Raw genomic sequence first — 21,821 nt, forward strand, 5'->3', positions numbered from 1 at the left:
TTTATTTTCATTTATTCGCAACGGAAAATGTTGATTCAATATTGACTCGTGCGCAATCTAAAATCGGACGAACAGTCGTTGTGTTGCGTGATGTGACCGGCCAGGCCAAATACGTGTATTCTCAAGCAATAACATCGCAAATGTGTGTTAATTCCCCAAGAATACGCGTCGCCAACCTGACCTACGAAGAAACAGGTCCGTCGTCTTCTTTCTTGAGGGCTCGAGCCGATGATACCACCCAGACGAGAGAATCGTGATGATACTTGATTCGCGCATCATTCGCAAAGCATACACGCATGTTTATTGCAAAAAATTTCTAACATCAATCTATCGTACCTGTGTAATCCGCTTTGCGACCTATCTGAATATTTCTGATACTTTAGATACCAACCAAGCGTTCCGCGCAAAAGAATATATAGTAATCTAGGAATTATATGAGGAATTATGGATGTTACAGAAACAGGGATTTAAACGAACGTGTACGTGAGGTGAGGGCATTGTTGCGCGATGAATGCGCGATTAAATAACTCGATGAAATAAATCACGAGAAGAGAAAGAGAGAGAGAGAGAGGAAGGGAGAGCGGAATATACGCACATATCGAGGCGGCAGATTTTCAACTCGTGAAGCAAAGTATTACGGAGGAGGTCCGCAAGTCGGCGATAATATTCACCTCGTCTGCTTTAGCCGCGCGTGTATATATACTCGCGTCGTTTTAGTATCCATTTCCTCATAGATACTTAAATTCGTGCCACGTGTAGGTGGTACCGCAATGCGATCGTACGCAACAATCTTCGAGTGTATGCGAGTTCATTCCGTACGACTTTGATGCCGGTACACCCATATTCCATTAGTTTTACGCGTCAGACCCATCGAGGTTTATACGTACTGACGAAGGAAAGAAAAAAAAGAAAGTCTTAGTATCCTGAAACTGTCTTGGATGCGATAAATTGAACGGCATGACACTATTATTTTATTCCCGCAGCTTTTATTACTTGCCATCTGCGAGACGCGACCCAGATTTGATCGCGATCCAATCGAGATATTAAAGCAGATCCGAAAAGGAATCTTGGCACATACGGATCCGCGCAATATCGGCCAACGGGCGTTCAATTCAAAGCTTGCTTTCAATTACAAAACTTTGTATACTTGATACTTCAAAGTGTCCAAGTGTCCACATTGTATGTAAGCGTGAGCGTTTCATCTGTGATCCTCGAACAGCAAAACTAGCGGGTGTACGGTAGTGAAAGCGATGAAAAGAGAGATGGTGCTTAGCGGTGAATTCGACGGCGTAGAACGGTTAACCACTGCGTGAACGTCTGCCATCCGCGTACATAAAGGCAAATATGATTACTCCGTATTTGGTTCGTAAACTATATTAACCTTTGCCTATCTGAAGGAGGCAAGTGGTTCATTTCCAGAGGAGCTCGGAAATTAGTAGGTGTTACGCGTAACGGCATTAGAGCGCGATTCGTCAACTCGATTCAATCTCTCTCTCTCTCTCTCTCTCATTCTTAGAGAAATTCAGACATCTTGCAAAACATGCTTTATTATAGCCGACGTGACGAATGAGCGATATAACGCAATTTTAAAATAAATATTACCACAATAATTAATAGCCATTTATTCAACGTGGAATTCTTACTATTTACGGTATTCGAAGAATGTTAGCGCAGATTGCTCGAAAAAAATGCACAAATAAAAGCCGATAGAAGAAGGGAATGCTAAAGAATGTTGAGAGAAAGCGCTACCGATTGATGCGAACGCTAAACATCGGCATTAAACGCTGGTTCGCGGATCACGGTTGTTGTCGCGGGAGCAAGAACCAGGAATATCCTAGTGCGGAGCACTCTAGAGGTTTACGGGAAAGTGATCTTAAAGGTGTTCACCCGATTGAATGGAAATAAAACGTGGACACAATTGCCAATACACTTAGGTCGGATTCGCTGTTCTTGTTGGATGCAAGGAGGAGGAGGAGAAAGCTCGACGGCGATGCTGGAGCTTCGGAGGACGGAAACAATTCCGTGATAATAAGATCCAAGTGCCGAAGAGAGCGTGTAACGTGCAAGGCGAAAGGCGGTAGAGAGCGGCGTAATGCTAGGGTGTAATAATTGAGAAGAGAGAGAGAGAAAGAGGAAAAGTAGGCGTTTCCGCAAATGACATGTTGCGCGATAACTGTATAAAAACTTAAACTCGAAACATATCTCTCACATCATATTTATCGTGCGTAATTTTAAATTGAATAAATTTAGTGGATTGAATCATAAGTAATTATCAACCCAAATATCAATTTTTTGTGTATAATCTAAATAATTAATTTCGCTAATAACTTTTCGTCTCTCATCAAATGTCCAGTTTTTATCCAGATTAGCGAACAAGGAAGAAAATATACTATCGTATTAAAAAAAAAAAATTAACATTTTTAGCTGCGTTGAAAATTACTTATGATTCGATAGAGTTGAGGCTGATGCAAAATTTGAGATCTTTCTCTGTATAAGATGTATCGCGTTCAACATGCGCGCAAAAAAAGACGGCTTGAATACGAATAAGCGAATAAAAGGAAACACATGACGCCGTGTCTCGCATACATAAACAAGTAGAGCGTAACACGTTTTAGCTCGCTGCTTTTTTATCGCAATGTCTCGTACGACATATTAATTAATATGTGCGTATGCGTGTGTATATTTAAAATCTAGATACACGTTTACGTTAATAAACGCAATAGAATACTGTCGTTATATATGAAAAATGATTTTACAGTTTCTGGAGAAATAGAAATTAAAATAAAATCTATACGTGCAGCTTCGAAAGGCGAAGAGGCACCGGTAAAATAGATAGAACGAACAGCCAGAAGAAGGGGGTGCGCGATAGGGGTCGCGGAAAAGGATAAGGAAGGGAGGAGGGAAAGAGAGAGAGGGTTGAAGTAAAGGCAGACGGACGGACTGACGGACGGCGGATCCCCGACAAATGGATTAAGCGCAAATTGCTAAACTCTGTTTAATTTGGCCAAATGAATTTTGTTCCGCCGGTCCCCCCTCTCACTCTCTCTCTCTCTCTCTTCCTCCCTTTCTCTCTCTCTCTTCTTTCCCCCTTTAACCCCTTGCATCACTCTCATTCCCATTTCCCATGTTCCTCTTTCTCTCTTTCTTACTCTTGCGCGCTAGATAGACCAAACTTTCGGTCGAAATCTTGTTTCCCGCTAGGTTGCAAGTCGGATTTCGAAACAGACAGACAGACATCTCTCGCCTTTTCGCCATTTTTTTTCGTATTAAATGTCTCAAATGATGGAACAGATTTGCGTCATACAGGCTATAACATTGTAATGGTCATTTTTTTCTGTCAGAAACTCTTACCATCACAATTACGAAAGCTGCATTTTAATTAAGATTAGTGATTAGAAAGTCAGAAAAGGTAGAAAATTCAAATCTTTATATATTGATGGAAGAATATTATGCGAAAAATGAAAAAAACTACTCTATTCGCGTTTGAATTTTTTTACGGAAATAAAATGTATTTCACGTGTGGTTTAGTTAAAGATCAAGTAAGAAAATTTCTTCGCCCGCGAGTATTTTCCATGAAGAGAGACATTTAACTCGAGCACACGTTTCATTTTTCCGTCGTGTAAAAAATATCCGACAAATGCGGCGCGAGATTACATTTCCTTTAATTCTATTAATGCTTACCCCTCCGACCTTTAAAAAATTTATAGTAGTATTTAGTGTAGAATATTTATCCGTGAATATTTCGATTGCTTATTGCAGCTGGGAGTTGAAATAAGCTCACGAATAATGCTTAATTTTGTATATAAATCTGTCTATATACATGTATATATAAGCACGGTAAATCAGTTCGCGTCAAAGATACATTTCATACCGACTAGTGCGTATATATCATATGAGAGAGAGAGAGAGAGAGAGAGAGAATAATTTCATAATCTCCGACTGTACGGATAATACTATTCCGCAATGTTTGGAGCGTCCTCGGGATTAATTCTCAGATATGCATAATTCGGGAACAGCTTCCCGAATATCAATATTAAAAAATCAAGCAAATTATCCTATAAACGAGTAGGGCATCTTTTTTTTTTACTACGCATAAAGAAATTGATGCCATATACATACTAGATGATCCAGACTGCTCCATCGAGTTTGTCGAGAATCTACTTGAGTTTATTTTCTTTCTGCGCAGTATTTGCAACTTTGCTCATGACGTCATGCGGTGCGTATCATTTAATCGCTACGAGAATTTCTCGTTGATGACAAGGCTCAAGGCTGTTGCGTAATAGAAAAACATCGCCACTTTACAGCTGTTACAGACAATATAAATTTTTCAGTCGAATTAAATGATATTCGTATTCAATCATTCATTTATCATTTTTATATTTTTAAATATTTATATCGATATGTAAACAATCTCTTTTAACGATATATTCTTATCTATAGGGAACAAATTCCACATTAATTAAACATATCTTGTTTAAAACAATACGCGTATATCACACATTATAAAATATAAAGATATTAAGTGAAAGTTTCGCATGACATCATGAAGCTACAACGAGCTATTTAGCGAGCATCAGTAATGCTTCGATACGAGCAGTCGTGCGTGAGGATTCTAAGTGGGCAGATCGCTTTGACCCGACAGAACAATCGCGCTCAACATATTGCATTGGATTATAACTTGAGAGTATCTCGCACACAATCGCGAACTGTGATATTGGCACAAACTTTCTCTCCACACTGATATTTGACTTTATTCCGGGTCGAAAGGAACAATCGAGTATCCCGATTAAGCTAGTTTATTATGGAGTACTGGACGATAGTCTTATCGATATTAACCGGCGTACTTGTCGTTTATTATTATTTCTCGCCTCGCAAACGGTCGAATGTTTTTCAGCAGCACGGCGTTCCATATATAAGGCCGCAATTTGTGTTAGTAAGATTGTGGGAGATATTTATACGTCCAAAAAGTTTTGCCGCGTTAAATAAAGAAATATACAATTTTCATCCCGATGCTAAATATATTGGTTTCTTTAATTTCTCGCAAGTTGTCGTTGTGTTACGTGATCTCGAATTGATCAAGTCTATCGGCATAAAAAATTTCGACTCGTTTCATGATCACATATTTTTTGGCAGCGACGCCCAAGATCCGCTTTTCGGGAAAAATCTGATCGCACTTCGTGGAGATGAATGGCGTGACGTCAGAACGCTTCTGAGTCCTTCTTTTACGTCTAGCAAAATGAGGGCTATGTTTCAATTGATGACCGAATGCGCCGTAAATTTTTCGGAGTATCTGGTAAAAGTGCCGCCTGATAAACGCATCATGGAAATGAGGGACATTTTTTCGAGATATTCTACCGATGTGATTGGCACGTGTGCTTTTGGCATTAGCGTGGATTCGATGAGAGATCCGGAAAACGATTTCTACATGTTCGGCACAAAAGCGATAAATTTTAATACAACCGCCTTTATAAAAATCCTACTGTACCAACACATGCCAAGGCTCATGCGTCTGTTAAATATTAAGATGATAGATGAACGTACCAATGCATTCTTTATAAATCTGATAGCTGACACCATAAAGATCAGAGACGAGAAAAATATCATTCGACCGGACATGCTCCAGCTGATGATGGATAGTAGAGGGAAAAGAGAGCCCGCAAGAGAACTAACCATTCTCGACATGACATCGCAGGCGTTCATTTTTTTCCTCGCTGGATTCGACAGTAGCTCGACCTTGATGAGTTTCTTAGCGTACGAGATTGCCGTCAATCCACATGTCCAGGAGAAATTGCAAAATGAGATCGATAAGGTTTTGGAAGATACAAACGGTCAACCATCCTACGAGACAGTCAACGGGATGGTGTATCTGAACGCTACGATTAACGAGACTCTCAGAATGTATCCGGTGCAATTGATGACGGATAGGGTGTGCACGAAAGACTTTGAGTTGCCCGCTACATTGCCAGATGGCAAACCATTTCTCGTGAAAGCGGGAATGTTAATATGGATCTCTTTTTATGGCCTCCAGCACGATCCCAAGTACTTTCCGGAGCCGGAGAAATTCAAGCCTGAGAGGTTCCTGGGTGAAAACAAAGAGAGCGAATGTAATCTCAATGCTTATTATCCATTCGGATTAGGACCGAGAATGTGCATCGGCAACAGATTCGCATTGCTGGAGACGAAAGTTATGCTACTACATCTGTTGGCTCGTTGTGATTTGAAACCATGCGAGAAAACTTCAATACCGTTGAAATTAAAAAAGGGTGGCTTCTCCATGCGGGCCGAAGGCGGTTTTTGGCTGAGCCTTGTGCCAAGAGAGAAACGGTACTCTACACAACCGCTCACAAACACAAATTAAGTATCTTAGTTGTAAGATAATCTTTATTCTGAATGTTAATATTCAAAATCTACAAAAACGGGAGACCACGGGCATATTTTATATAATATCAATGGATAATATATTATATACGTATAAACTTGTAAAATAATTAAAGTAAAAATAATAAAGAGATTTAGTAGTAATGATGGACGATGACAGACGAGATTGTGCGGCGATTTTGCAATTCATTCTAGCAATACCAGTAATCTTGATTATAAAAAAAAGCCTTTTATTCTCTCCATCATTTATCAATGATTAATGATACACGTGTTCAAGATCATCGAAAATTATTCTAACAGGCAATTTTGTCATCTTTCTGTTGCCAATTATTGGAGTAAATCACGTTAATCACGACAAATATTAGCAATGTGCAAAAAGCAAAAATATATTTAAAAATATATAAGATAATATTATCAATCCAATATATTTTATCTCAATTAAATTATATCAAAAACGACAAAGATATCTGAATTAGATATCTTAACTTGTCGAGATACTGCTGGTAACTTATCTTGTGTGGGCAATGATGATCACGTGAACGTATATATAACAAATCATTCCGATGCGACAGCAGTCGATCGTTGAATCTCGACGTATAAAGTTGCCTCTGTACACTATCTTCGTTATTAATTGCATAAGAAAAAAGAAAAAATATTTGATAAAGTGCAAAAGTCGGTTTATATTCAGCACTACATAAAATGTGTATACTAATTTAATAAAGCCAGTACTTTTTGCAACCATGGTATACGTAATCGCTCTGACAGTGATAGCGGGCGCTCTCGGCCTCTATTATTACGTCTTCAAGAATTTTAACTTTTTCAAAAAAAATGGCATACCGTATAAAACGCCTTTACCCATATTCGGAAATAATGCAGGAGTCATCTTCCGTCGTGAACATATGCTTCATCTTGTGAAAAATATGTATGATTTATATCCTGAAGCCAAGTACGTCGGCATGTTTGATATGACAATTCCAGTTACAGTGATTCGCGATCTCGATCTTGTTAAATCTATCGCACTGAAAAACTTTGATCTATTCACGGATCATCGCTCTTTTATCGAGGAACATCAAGATCCATTATTCGGCAAAAATCTGTTTGCCCTCAAAGGAGAGAGATGGCGACAAGTACGGTCTTTACTGACTCCAGCTTTCACGTCCAGCAAGATGAAAAGTATGTTTAAATTGATGTCAAATTGCGCTGCCGAATTTAGCAATTATTTGGCGCAAATGCCAACAGATAAGAGGAAGATGGAAATAAAAGACGCCTTTACGAGATACACAAATGACGTAATAGCTACTTGTGCTTTTGGTATTAGTGTTGACTCTATGAGAAACCCGGACAACAAATTCTATGTTTATGGCAAGGAAGCGACCACTTTCGGCATAATCGCTTTTCTAAAGATGTACATTTACAGAAGCATGCCATGGCTGGCAAAAATGTTTCAAATAAGAATTATTCGTGACGAAATAGCAAATTTCTTTCGAGACCTCATAGAAGATACCATAAAAACTAGGGATGAGAAGAATATCGTTCGCCCAGATATGCTGCAATTGATGATGGAGACTAGAGGTAATGAAGGCAAACCAAAACTGTCTATCCAAGATATGGTATCTCAAGCATTCATTTTCTTTTTTGGCGGTTTTGATAGCACTTCGACATTAATGTGCTTTGCTGCTCACGAGATTGCAGTGAATGAGCAAGTTCAAAAAAAACTTCAAGATGAGATTGATAAGGCCTTGGAAGAGTCAAATGGATTAGCACCATACGAAATAGTTAACAACATGGAATACTTGGATGCCGTGATTAACGAAGCTCTCAGAATGTATCCGGTTGCTCCAGCAGTAGATAGAGTATGCACGAAAACATTTGAGTTGCCTCCGACATTGCCAGGGACAAAGCCTTTTACTATAAAAAAAGGAGAAAGCATATGGATACCAATTTATGGATTTCATCATGATCCGCAATACTTTGAAGAGCCGGAAAAATTCGATCCCGAACGATTTCTTGGTGAACGGAAAAAAGAGACTCTCAACAGCGGAGCCTATCTACCCTTTGGGTTGGGCCCCAGGATGTGTATAGGTAATAGATTCGCTTTATTGGAGACAAAAGTTTTGCTGTTTCATCTATTGGCACGTTGCGATCTAAAACCTTGCGAGAAGACATCGCTGCCGCTCAAGATCGCTAAAGATGGCTTCGCTATGCGGCCCGAAGGCGGCTTCTGGTTGACTGTATCACCAAGGAAAAATATTCATCCCACTATTGTTACTAACGCAGTCAATGGAACACATCAGCTGTAAGAAAATTCCATCAATTTTTCTAATTACGCCTTGAAAATTTGAAAATTAATAAATTTTTTTCAATATAAAACATTTCTTGCTATTTTGTTTATCGGTGATATTAATTTAAAAGAAAATTATTTTTGTTACCTTTTTAAAGTTTTTATAAAAAATATGTATGTGATTGACAATCTTAAAATAGAAAAATTTAATATTCAAATTTTTGATATTACGAATTGCTTAATATTGATACTATGAAATAAAATAATCTTGAAGGTTTCTTAGATTTTTAAAATAATCTTAGAGATTTAAAATATTGATTCTATATAATAAAATAATTTTAAAAGAGATATATGTAAGAATAAAAAAATTCTATATAGATGTAGCTCTATATCTCTTTAATGAAATTTCAGATAAAATTGGAAACACCAAAACCAAAATGAACATAAAGGACATTTCTTTCTTATTTTTGAGATAAGAAGATTAATGTTGCTGTAAGTTCAGAAAATCAAATGCATCGTATTGCGTCAGAAGTATTTCTGATATGCTAAAAACAAAGATGTTTTTATATCTTACATATTGCTGAGACTCTGATAAAAGAGTGAGCATAAAAAGATTAAAGTTTAAAGATCAAATATTATTCTTTATCTAATATCGTAATTAGTTTATTAGTTAATGTGTTATAGTTTAATGTGTAACAACAATTATATTCTTTTAATACAAACATTGGCATCATTATTATTGTCATAAAAATTATTTGTATTTTTTGCACAAGATTTCGTTACATTTTGCAAAAAGTTTTTTCGCAATTTATTACATATATTAAAATAAAAATTTATAAATAAAAATTTATTATACAGATAATAATTATTAAAAATAGCTAAAATTAATGGGCACTTAACATACACAATATGATTAAATATATCATTATTCTACGTAAAAGATATTTTATGTACAAAAAAATTTAACATATTAATAAACAAGTTTAAAAAATGTGTGTGTAACATATATATTATAAATATAATTATAGAATATATATTTCAATAATGTTAATATACATATATATTTCGACATATTTTTGAATCTTATATTTATTCAGTCATTTATTTAGGTTCGATTGAACTAACATCAGAAAAAACCTTGGCGTATTGCATCAAATTATGCAACCAATTCCTCCATATAATGTACATACAAGAAATTAAAGAGAGAAAGAGGAAGTTGATCATTATGATTCGATAATGTCATATTTATCTTTACTGATCATTCATGTTATTATCTTTCAATTAGCATATGCACATAATAATTAGCATTTTCTATAAAACTTGTTATTTTTCTATCATATTAAAATTAGCTTCTATTACACTTCTTTTCTATAACTTTTTTAGAAACATATTTCATGAAAGTGATATGTTGCGTTTATTTTCAAGAGAAATATAAAAATTGCCCAATTTTTTATTTCTTTTTTGTTAATTTAAAAAAATAGATAAGTATCTATTTATCCTATCTAATATTAATAACGATATATCTTTATTATTTATATATTTTTTGATCAATTTGGGGATTCAATTTTCTTTTATAATATCATTCTTGTAACATTCTTTCATCGAATACTTTTATATATATGTGTTGAGAAAAAAATTGATAAAAAATTGATAAAAAAAGAAAAGATTAAAGATTAATCAAAGATTAAAGATCAAAGGAAAAAGAAAACATGAGAAGAATTAAAGATCGAGTGCTCCTTTTTATCTCGTCTCGTAATCATCGATGAACTTGCAATTTTATAATGTAAATAATCTTTCATCTAATATACACAATATATAATAATGCACATTTTAACATTACTGTCTTAATAAACATCTATTTTTCAACTACGTTTCACTGAATTTGATAAGCTGGTTGTTTTCATAATTTATTATGTTAGAATAAAAATGCATGATACAGACAAGTGTTAATTAAAGTAGTGAAGATTAATGATAACATTATTATGATGAAGAATAAAAAATGTGTATCATTATATATAAAAAATAATGCAGAAACATTAGATGAACAAAGTTGACATGAATAACAAAACTACAAAGTACATGTGTTGTAATATATTATTTATATACTATATATTATTATAGCACTACATCTATTGTTATGCAGACAATATCATATTAAAAAAAATTTATTAACTCATATATTTAATTATGAAATATATGTATATTTGTCTTATATTGTAAATTATGTACATACCTACTGCTCTATTGCATCAACATTCTAAAATAGCTCGGCTTATTACGTCGAACTTCGTAATAGACTCCTACGCATGATAGTTATAAAAGTGAAGAAGAAAAGAAGAGATAAAAGGGAGAAGGAGAGACAAAATTCACCATCATACAGCAACGTGCAAATATGGTCATATCATTTATGGACACTTCAATATTATAATCTTTCTGTTATACGTGCATAATAACTAGAACAAATTTTCCACATAAAATAAGCTCTAAAATTATATAATTATATATTTAATAATATTGTAATAAATATTATAATAAATATATTAAATTATATAATAAGCATAAAATTCTCTATGTATGTATTCTTTGAAAATTTCAAAGAAATCATTATTTATCACAAATTATCACAAATTGCCACAATAATCTGTATATATAATATCATATAATTAATTTTCAAATTACAAGTCCAAAGTACAGTTTATTTAAAATTAAATGAAAGATAAGATTTTATTATTCGTTTGCACATCTCAAAAATAATTCCGGCGAATCTCTTCAATTATTATAGCTAATGTACAATAAAAACCGTCAAGTAAAATCAAACAAAAAAATAATCCATAAATAAGAATTCTTCTAAAATAATTAATTCTCTTAAAAATATTAAATCTATTTGGTATGTTAATTCTATTAAATCTATTATCTATTAAATGAACTAAATATTATCTATTAAAATACTATCTATTAAATAAATTAATTCTATTAAAAATATTAAAAATAGTTCATAGCAGCCATAATTGCAGTTACAAATTTGCCCTGAAACTCTACAGAATTATAAAATTTTCCCCTTGTAAGTATTATATATAGACTGATCTTGTGACAGAAAGTTTGCCGATCCGGTGGTATAATAGGCGAGATTCTGCGCGCCGAGCAAGAGGTCTCTCTCGCATTGACCAAAGAGGATCTGCATTAGATGCACGTTCTCGCGCGCAGTTGCACGGCGGATAACAGCCGTATAATGTATTCGACTACGTGATTGGGCGTTTCCAGAGACGCGATACGAGCTTGTGAATGCCACTTTAATGAGCGGTCGGGAGCGTGCGCTTCTCGCCGACGCGACGCGACGCGACAGCCGTTTCTCTTCCAAAGGAATCGCGCGCGCGGCGAACCTCTCGACGGACACAGACTGACAGACTTTTATTAAATAAGGCGCTCGCGTGACGCTTGTCGTGGTGCTTGCTATAGCGAGCCAACTGGACACTTTGTTGCATTTGATCCACTTGGTCATTAGATACGGTTATCCTTCGATGTTACGAGAGATCCTTGTAATTTAGATAATTAGCGACCAACCGATAATCATCGGCCAAGTTCTCTCCGCGCTTAATGCATTATAATGAACGATCGGCGGCTAGAACGACAAGTTTTTAAATATGTTTACTCGTCATCTTGTAATTCATAATCAGATCTTACACAACTATTAATTATTTCTTTTTCTATCAAAATATACAAGCACAAGTATTAGAAAAAAGTAAATATTAATTGACAAAAAATTATTGATAATAATATATTTAACAAAAAGCATATCTTTTGACGAAAGAACACTTTGCAAATTTAATAAAAATTCTAATATTATATATATAGTTTAATAAATAGTTTATATATAGTGTGAGACTATATCACTGGTAAAAATGACCATTTTCAACTCCCCGAGGTGTATCTCCGAGCAAGTATCCTGACTCGATAAAAGTACCCCTTCTCTAATCTAATTCACTTACCGCCGCTGGAAAGGGACCGCATGTTGGAGAAGGGCCAGGAATTGATGAAGTAGGGATCATAAGGGTGGCTCGAAACGATGCATTGTCTCGCTACGAAGAAATTGAGCAGGGTGTGTGGCAAAAACACTTTTATAATTATTTTTGGAGTTCTTTGCACCATTCTCTTTCCATGTAATAATTACAAAATATGCGCTCAAAAAGTTATCAAAACTAAAATGCTGCGATTAAAATTTACTTCTAGATTTATCGTGAAATTCGTCATTTAAATTTTATTGTTGATTTTATTTTTTCAATATGACAAGTGTGCGCGTATCTAATGATTCAAATAATCAAGAATAATTTAAGACGCAGAAATTTTATTAAATTATATGTGTCTGTACATATTAAAAGTATTCTCTTTAGCTTCCACCGAAATTATAATTTTAGCATTTTTTATGTAGATCATATGAATTTAAAAATTTTTGTAATTACAGATGTAAGATTTTTATATTTATGATACAAATTTTATCAAATAAACAACATTACGAATTAATCTTGTACAGTTGCTTATAATATAAAATAACTCGTATTACGTTATAAAAATGTTACGTTCTATCTAAGAAGTATCATACAAAAATTTTTGGTATGAAAACTTTCTTATTAACATTATTTAAAATGTTTTCTAGGATTTAATAACATCGTTTATTATTATTATAGATTCAAGTAGACTGCATATCGCTTCTATGTTGAACATTCAACCAGAATCCATTTTCCGGCATTATTATGAGATTTTTTTTGTTAAATTTTATTGGCAATGTAGTTTTTGTGCAAGGTTTTAGCTCATATCGCGCTAAGAGATGAAATAGCAAAACTTTCATCTCTAGCAAGGCGAATCTGTTAGCTATACACACTCTTGGTCCTAATCCAAATGGCATATAACAGAAAGAGTTGTGATACATTTTGTTATCTACAAATCTTTCAGGATGAAACTTTTCTGGATCATCATAATACTTTGCATCACGTTGAATCGCGAAAACCGGAATCCAAAAAGTCATACCCTTCTTCATAATGAAAGGCTTCTCGCCTGGTAATGCGGGTGGTAATTCATAATCCTTGTCGCATATTCTTTCTAAAAAGGCAAACGGTGGATATAATCTGAGAGCCTCGTTTATTACCAGATCTAAATATTCGAGCTGGTTAATAGTTTCATATGTTATTTCCCCGTTTGATTCTTTCAGAACTTTGTCAACCTCTTGCCGCAGCTTGATCTGAACGTCTGGGTTAGCTGCAATTTCATGAGCTATGAAGGACATCGTGGTAGAGCTAGTATCGAAGCCACCGAAGAAGAAGACGAACGCTTGCGCGATCATATCATCGAGATCAAGTTTTCTTCGACCTTCTTTGCCTCTGACATCCATCATCAATTGGATCATATCCGGACGAGTAATATTCTCGGCGTCACGAGTGGCGATAGTGGTCTTTATAATGTCTTTAAAGAAATCCGATACGTAACGATCTATAAGTTTCACATTGAGAATTCGTCCGAGCTTCGGAAAGGTTCTAAGAAAAAGAAATCTAATACGGTTTGTCTTAAAAAAGTTAGTCGCCTCTTTGCCATAAACATAGAATTTGTTTGTCGGATCCTTCATAGTATGATCTTGATTCCAAAAGCACACGTGGCGATAACGTCGTTTGTGTATTTAGCGAAGGTATCCTTCATATCCACGTCGCCGTTATCTACTAGTATAGATGTTGGCAAAAAATTAGCGAAATCCACAGCGCATTCCGACATCAAAGTGAACATCATTTTCATCTTACTGGATGTAAAAGAGGGACTTAGTAGACTTCGCACGTCTCGCCATTTTTTCCCCTGAAGAGAAAACAAATTTTTCGCAAACAAGGATTCGTTCAAATCGCTGAAACCGCGACGATTGGGAAACGCTTCGAAATCTTTCACAAGAACAGACTTAATTATTTCTGGATCGCGAAGGAAAAAAACTGGACTCGTCGTGACGTAAAATCCAAAATATTTTGCATCTGGATTAAAATTGTATATCTTGAGGATGTAATCGGGAAATGATATTTGGCGAAATATAACCGATGTCATATTTCCTAGTATTGGAACAGCCGGTAAATGAATGATACCGTGTCGTTTAAAGAAATTGTAATTTCTAAACAGATAATAGCTGCCAGTTGCACAAATCACAATTGATAACAGTATCGACCAGTCGATATATTCCATGATGCACGACTGTTATTTCAAATTGTCGTTGCAATTTGTTTGCGAAATATCTTACAAAATGATTTAGCGCACTAATAATATTGTTAACATGAGCCGCTGCGGACAACTGTTCATACGACAGCACTATCTTGTTATATATTCGCGGATCTTTTTCATGAATAAAAAAAAAAAATTGACGTCACATAAGATTCATAATTGCTAATAAAAAAGAAATTAACACTATATAAACTATATTGAAAAAGTTGATGCCATATAAGATTCATAATTGCTACTGAGAATATATTTTGCTCGATCAGTGAATCAGTGAGTATTTCTATATTTATTTTGATGATATTTATGAAATACATGTACAATAATTAATAAATATAAGTAACAAAATATTTAGCTACATATTGTTATACCACAGCAATGTCAGCATTGTTTAATATATTTGTGCAATTTATATAAAATAAGGTTTCTATTTACATATAGATAACTATGATCAATTTCTAATATAAAAAATAATGTGCCTTGCAATTAAATTGTTATTTATGCTATTATTTTCATTTGTATAAAGCTCTATATAAATATTGTATGTGAGAGGGATTAATTAATAACATTCCTCGAGAAAAAAGGGATGAAAAGAGTTATATAATTTAATTGTATGCGAATCAAATTTATCCTATAGAAAATAATGCTAATATAAAGACATTTTAGTATGCATTTGTTCGTTAAATTCATTTCTTATCGCTATTTATTTGCTGATATTATTACGATTTGATATTATCATGATTATAACAATATCGCGATTTCTGTAATAATCATTTTACAAATTATTGCCAAGTCTAAATATAAAAAATTGCGCAACGTAAAGTTGTGAAACAACTGTGACAAAAACTATTACTCCTCTATCATTAATTGTCAATAATTATTATGCAACTTTGCATAATTATATGTAAATCTAATAAAATTACATAAATTATATAGCATAAAGACGTAAGATAACCGAGTGACGCTGTACACATATATATTTATAAGATTGTGTAATATGAGGTTTTATTTATAAAATAGATATTATTAGCATAATTGTAAAAATTGCTGTTATTTTTATTTAAAATGTTTTCTAAAAATTAGCAATATCGTTAACCGGTGTTGTAAATTTAATCGCAGGATGCACGTGGCTTCTGCGCTGAATATTTAACCAGAATCCACCTTCCGGCATTAACAACAAACTATTTTTCTTGCTGAATTTTAATGGTAATGAAGTTTTCGCGCATGGTTTCAACTCACATCGCGCTAATAAATGAAACAGCAAGATTTTCACCTCTAGCATGGCAAATCTGTTGGCTATACACATTCTCGGCCCTAATCCAAATGGCATATAGTACGAAGAGTTATGGTACATTTTGTTGTCTATAAATCTTTCAGGACAAAACTTTTCCGGATCATCATAGTACTTTGCATCACGATGGATTGCGAAAACCGGAATCCAAAAAGTCATACCCTTTTTCACAATAAAAGGCTTCTCGCCTGGTAATGTGGGTGGAAATTCACAAGCTTTCTCGCATACTCTTTCTAGAACAGAGGCTGGTGGATATAATCTGAGAACCTCGTTTATCACCAAATCTAAATATTCGAGCCGATTAATAATTTCATAAGTCACTTCCCCGTTCGTTTCCTCGAGAACCTTGTCGATTTCCTGTTGCAACTTGATTTGAATATCTGTGTTAACCGCAAGTTCGTGAGCTGCGAAGGACATTGCGGTCGAGCTAGTATCGAAGCCACCGAAGAAGAAGATGAACGCTTGCGCGATCATATCGTCGAGCTCAAGCTCTCTTCGACCTTCTTTGCCTCTGACATCCATCATCAATTGAATCATATCCGGACGTGTAATGTTCTCGGCATCACGAGTGGCGATAGTGGTTTTTATAATATCTTTGAAAAAATCCGATACGTGATTGTCTATAAGTTTTACATTGAGAATCCGTCCGAGCGTCGGAAAGGTTCTAAGAAAAAGAAATTTGATGGGGCGAGTCTTGAAGAAGTTAACTGCCTCATTGCCATAAACATAAAATTTGTTTGTCGGATCCTTCACAGAATTGATCTTGATTCCAAAAGCACACGTGGCGATAACATCGTTTGTATATTTAGCAAAGGCGTCCTTCATATCCATGTCGCTATTATCCAATGGTATAGATGTCGCCAGAAAATTAGTAAAGTCCACAGCGCATTCCGACATCAAAGTGAACATCATTTTCATCTTGCTTGATGTAAAAGAAGGACTTAATAGAGATCGCACGTTCCGCCACTTTTGTCCGCGAAGGGAGAACAGATTGTTGGAAAGCAAGGATTCGTTCAAATCATTAAAACCGCGACGATCGGGAAACCCGTCGAAATTCTTCACAAGAATAAATTTAATGATTTCTGGATCGCGAAGGAAAAATATTGGATTTGTCGTGGCGTAGAATCCAAAATATTTTGCATCTGGATTAGAATTGTATATCTTGAGAATGTAATCGATGAATGATATTCGGCGAAATATAACCGATGTCAGGTTTCCTAATATTGGAACAGCCGGTATATGAATGACACCGTGTCTTTTGAAGAAATTGTAATTTCTAAACAGATAATGGATGCCAAGTACACCAATCACGATTGATAACAGTATCGACCAATATTCCATGGCACACGTATGTTATTTCAAATTGTCGTTGGAATCTGTTTGCGAAATGCCTGACAAAACTTGATTTGCTTGATTGACTAGCGCACTAGCGATGATGCTACCACGAGCCGCTGCGGATAACTGTTCATATGGCCACATCTTTCTGACTTAAAAGCGCTTTGCAAACGCTGACATTACATAATATATCACGATTAATATATCAATATTAACACAATATTCATATTTTACAAATCAATAAATTTTATTGTTTATTGTATTTGTTTTTTTATTTATTGATTTATTTCTTTATTTATTTATGTAATACATAAGTAATAATTAATATTAAAGGTGATGGCCATAGATGTGATTACTCGTTGTGATATTTTTGAACTAAAAGTATATTTATTGTTGATTTTACATAAAAGAGCGTTATATAAAAACATTTTGTTATTTTTGCTGATTTTTAGTTTTTATCTACGTTTGTTTGTAAGATTTATCTTTCTTATCGCTGTTTTTTTCTGATACAATAAATATAAATGATATCAAGTTTGCTGTTGCACAAGTACGCGTCCACGAGTCATTTTATTTTTATATTTTAAATACTATTCCTCCCCTCCCCTTCATCATTTATAACGCTTATTTATCGACATTGAAATGATATTATGAACAATGATTTTGCAGTTTTGCGGAATTGCGGAATTGCGTGAATCTAAGGACGTAAATGTTATATCGAAGAATAAATCAATTATATAATATGTATATGTATGTCAATAAAATTACATTATACGTAATTATTTATATAAAAAAATACTTATAAAACTACAATTATATCTTTCTAATAGTAGATTCTTTGATATACTTTTTAAATTAAATAAGAAAAAAAAAATTCTTTGCAGAATTTATAATCTCTAATATCATATATCTATAAAATATAAATTTTTTATTGTTTTCTTTTTAGTTGTCTGTGTCTATTAACAAATATAAAGAAATGTGTGTGTCGAATTATTAAAGTTGTCATAATATGAAAAGTTATGTGTATTTTATTAAATTCAAAACTTCATAATTATTAATGTATTTAAAATTACAAAATTTGTAACAATTGTGTCAATCTTTCTTTGTCCTCAAATAGAAAATTGATTTGGTTAATGTATGTGTATTGTTAATAATATTTCTGTCATTATGTATATTTATAAATATGTTTACTAATGACTGTTATTATATAATATATTTAATTAATAATACATATAACTTTCTCAGTTTTTCTTAACTTATATTATTATCGTGATATCGTTATAATTTCGCGATATACTATTTCGCAATTGCCTTGTCTTTATCTTCCGTTTTAATCTTTGACGCTCTTACTGCAATATAATCATTTTGACCTTGATTCTCATCATACTGTAGAGTTAAATATGCATCACTGACAATCATTCAAAAACAAAAGCAATGACTTCATAGTGCACTCATCACAAGTTAAAAACAGTTATTTTATCAGTTATATATTACTTTCATAATCTATGTGTATTTCTTATATTTTTATATTTCTTGGTAATATTTTTTTTATTTTTTAGGCATTTTAATATTTAATATTATCTTTTATGAATATTTATCTTATATTTATGTAATTTATTATTTATAAATAATTAATTTATTTGCACACAGGAAAAGAGAGAGGGAGAGAAAGGAGAAAGTTACAGATTACGTGTTATGTTTATATAACAACTCGTATATTTTATAAAAAAAAAAAAAAAACTACTATATGTATGTGTATATGTGTGATTATACTTTGTTGGATTTAATTAAATAATATCTATCTGAATAAATAATAATAGGAAAAAAATATCTTATATTTTGCGTTGTTATACATTTATATACATTTAAATTTATAATTGTACAAATATATTTAATACGATTTATGACATATTTTTATGATATATCTTTGCAACATTATTTTTCTCAATAAAGTAGAATAGCATTTAATTTATATTTACAAATGTATATTTTATCTCGACATTCGTACAAATTTAAATATGACTATTAGCCGCATCACCATTAACAACGCTTGTACGTATACTAGGATGAGCATCACTTCTCGGTTGAATTTTTAGCCAGAATCCTCCCTCTGCCAGCATGTTGAAGCTTCCCCTGCTCAATTTTAAAGGATGAGAAGTCTTCGCGCACGGTTTCAATTCGCAACGGGCCAATAAATGGAATATCACGACCTTGGTCTCCAATAATGCAAACCTATTGCCTATGCACATTCTTGGCCCGACTCCGAATGGTAAATACGCGTTAGTATTTAATTTTTTCTTATTCTCTCCCAAAAAACGTTCGGGATAAAACTCATCCGGTTTCTCGAAATACTTTGGATCCCGATGGATACCGTAAATAGGAAACCAAACGTATGTTCCTTTCTTCACGACGAAGGGCTTATCACCGGGAAGCGCTGGCGGTAACTCGAAATCTTGCACACATAATCTATCTATAGCCACGGCTATGGACCACAGTCTAAGAGTCTCGTCAATCACAGCGTCTAAATATTGCATTCCGTTCAATGCCTCATAGGTTAATTCCCCGTTCGTTTTCTTTAAAACCTCGTCTATCTCGTTACGTAGTTTTGCCTGAACGGTTGGATTAACGGTAATTTCATGAACAGCGAAGCACATCAAGGTAGAAACGGTATCGAAGCCGCCAAAAAAGAAGATGAACGCCTGCGAGGTCATATCCTCGACAGTCAATTCCTTTCCGGGTCCTCTTTTTCCTCTACTTTCCATCATCAGTTGCAACATATCCGGTCGTACGATATTTTGCTCGTCTCTCGTGTATATCGTGTTTCTTATGAGATCTTTGAAAAATTGACCTACACGATTACTAACGAATTTAATACCCAACATTTTGGTGAGAGTGGGCATACTTCTGATAAAATAGAATTTTATAGTACGGAGAGTGTCAAAAGTTGTAGCCTCTTTTCCGTACATATAAAATTCGTTGGTAGGATTTCTCAGAGAATCAACGCTGATCCCAAAGGCGCACGTTCCGATTACATCATTCGTGTATCTGGTAAAGTAGTCTTTCATTTCTATAACACTTTTATCGGCAGGCAATTTGAAAAGATACTCGCTGAAACTGGCAGCACAATCGGACATTAGCTTAAACATAGCTTTCATTTTACTAGACGTAAAAGCGGGACTTAGCAAAGATCTCACATCTTTCCATCTTTCACCACGAATGGAAAATAAATTCTTGCCAAATAGAGGATCATTAACTTCGTCGATAAAAGCGCGATGATCGGGAAACGACTCGAAGTTCTTCACGCCGATGGATTTAATGAGATCCGGATCGCGAATCAACACTACTGGATTCATGCCGTCGAAGAAACCGACGTATTTGGCATCTGGATTCAGATTGTAGATTTTTTGAATAATTTCGGCCATTGATAACTGGCGAAGGAATGCCGGCCCCATATTGCCCACGACAGGCCACGGTGGTATATGTAAAATTCCATGCTTTTTGAAGAAATTTAAGTCCTTAAAAAAGTAGTAATAAACAGCGATGGTGCTGGCTAAAATCGACAACAGTATCCAAATATCCATGACGGCGAGATAAAAGTTACCGATGTTGTCAGATCGCGCGTTCATAAAAAACTGCTGTTGTTTGTAACAACACGCCACGCGTTTGTTAGTAACATATATATAAGGGAAATATTATTGACATTTATCAATTCTAATTATTTTGAGAAGACAGAGAGAGAGAGAGAGAGAATATAAAAAGTGAAAAGATGAGATATCTTTATAATGATAGCAGCAACTCGACAATCGAATCGATAAAGAAAAACATTTAAAATATATTTAGATGCTTTATTTCGAAATACGCTTTAATAAAGAAATGGACATCTAATCAATGAATATAAAAGAACACGTTAAATTTTGATACATCTGAAACATTTACAAGTGACTTAAAATATTAATTGATCTTGTGCATTGAATTAACGCATCTATAGAGCGGTTACATTTTAAATGACTCTCTTATCAACTCGATCGTCAGGTTGATGCTAATATTAAAAAAGTATCCTGGCTTTTTATATTCTCTCTCTCTCTCTCCCTCTCTTCCATCGAATATATTTGCTTCGTCGCTTTGTCGTCTCTTTTCCACCCGAGTCCGATCTATACTGGATTGCCGGGTAATACCGCAGGTTATTTGGCTTTCTCTCTTAAACACTGCGTGGAACGTCGCCTTGGATCCAGGATATTGCGAACGATGGGATCAGCGTACGGAAACAAAGCCGGGCACTTAGCGGCAAATTAGCGATGGTCG

The 21,821-nt window shown here is 34.2% G+C and overlaps 4 protein-coding genes across 4 annotated transcripts; 2 read left to right on the top strand and 2 right to left on the bottom strand.

The window, feature by feature from the left end:
• Positions 1 to 4,573: 4,573 nt before the first annotated feature.
• On the top strand, positions 4,574 to 6,764 carry LOC126856097 (cytochrome P450 9e2-like). The gene has a single exon (XM_050604300.1). The coding sequence runs from the start codon at positions 4,802 to 4,804 to the stop codon at positions 6,356 to 6,358; it is 1,557 nt and encodes a 518-aa protein (XP_050460257.1). The 5' UTR covers positions 4,574 to 4,801; the 3' UTR covers positions 6,359 to 6,764.
• Positions 6,765 to 6,958: 194 nt separating this feature from the next.
• LOC126856095 (cytochrome P450 9e2-like) lies at positions 6,959 to 11,223 on the top strand. Its single transcript, XM_050604298.1, has 2 exons — positions 6,959 to 8,674; positions 9,071 to 11,223. Exons 1-2 carry the CDS (start codon positions 7,119 to 7,121, stop codon positions 9,072 to 9,074), a joined length of 1,560 nt encoding a protein of 519 aa, XP_050460255.1. The 5' UTR covers positions 6,959 to 7,118; the 3' UTR covers positions 9,075 to 11,223.
• A 2,105-nt stretch (positions 11,224 to 13,328) lies between these two features.
• Positions 13,329 to 21,153, bottom strand: LOC126856049 (uncharacterized). The gene is given in 4 exon segments (XM_050604228.1): positions 13,329 to 14,278; positions 14,281 to 14,875; positions 15,993 to 17,348; positions 19,535 to 21,153. Coding segments are annotated over 4 exon segments (4,497 nt in total). The 5' UTR covers positions 21,146 to 21,153; the 3' UTR covers positions 13,329 to 13,343.
• Positions 15,477 to 17,678, bottom strand: LOC126856096 (cytochrome P450 9e2-like). Its single transcript, XM_050604299.1, has one exon. The coding sequence runs from the start codon at positions 17,526 to 17,528 to the stop codon at positions 15,969 to 15,971; it is 1,560 nt and encodes a 519-aa protein (XP_050460256.1). The 5' UTR covers positions 17,529 to 17,678; the 3' UTR covers positions 15,477 to 15,968.
• Positions 21,154 to 21,821: the final 668 nt, after the last annotated feature.

Source organism: Cataglyphis hispanica, chromosome 17 (genome assembly GCF_021464435.1).
Source record: "Cataglyphis hispanica isolate Lineage 1 chromosome 17, ULB_Chis1_1.0, whole genome shotgun sequence".
Lineage (NCBI taxonomy): Eukaryota > Metazoa > Arthropoda > Insecta > Hymenoptera > Formicidae > Cataglyphis > Cataglyphis hispanica.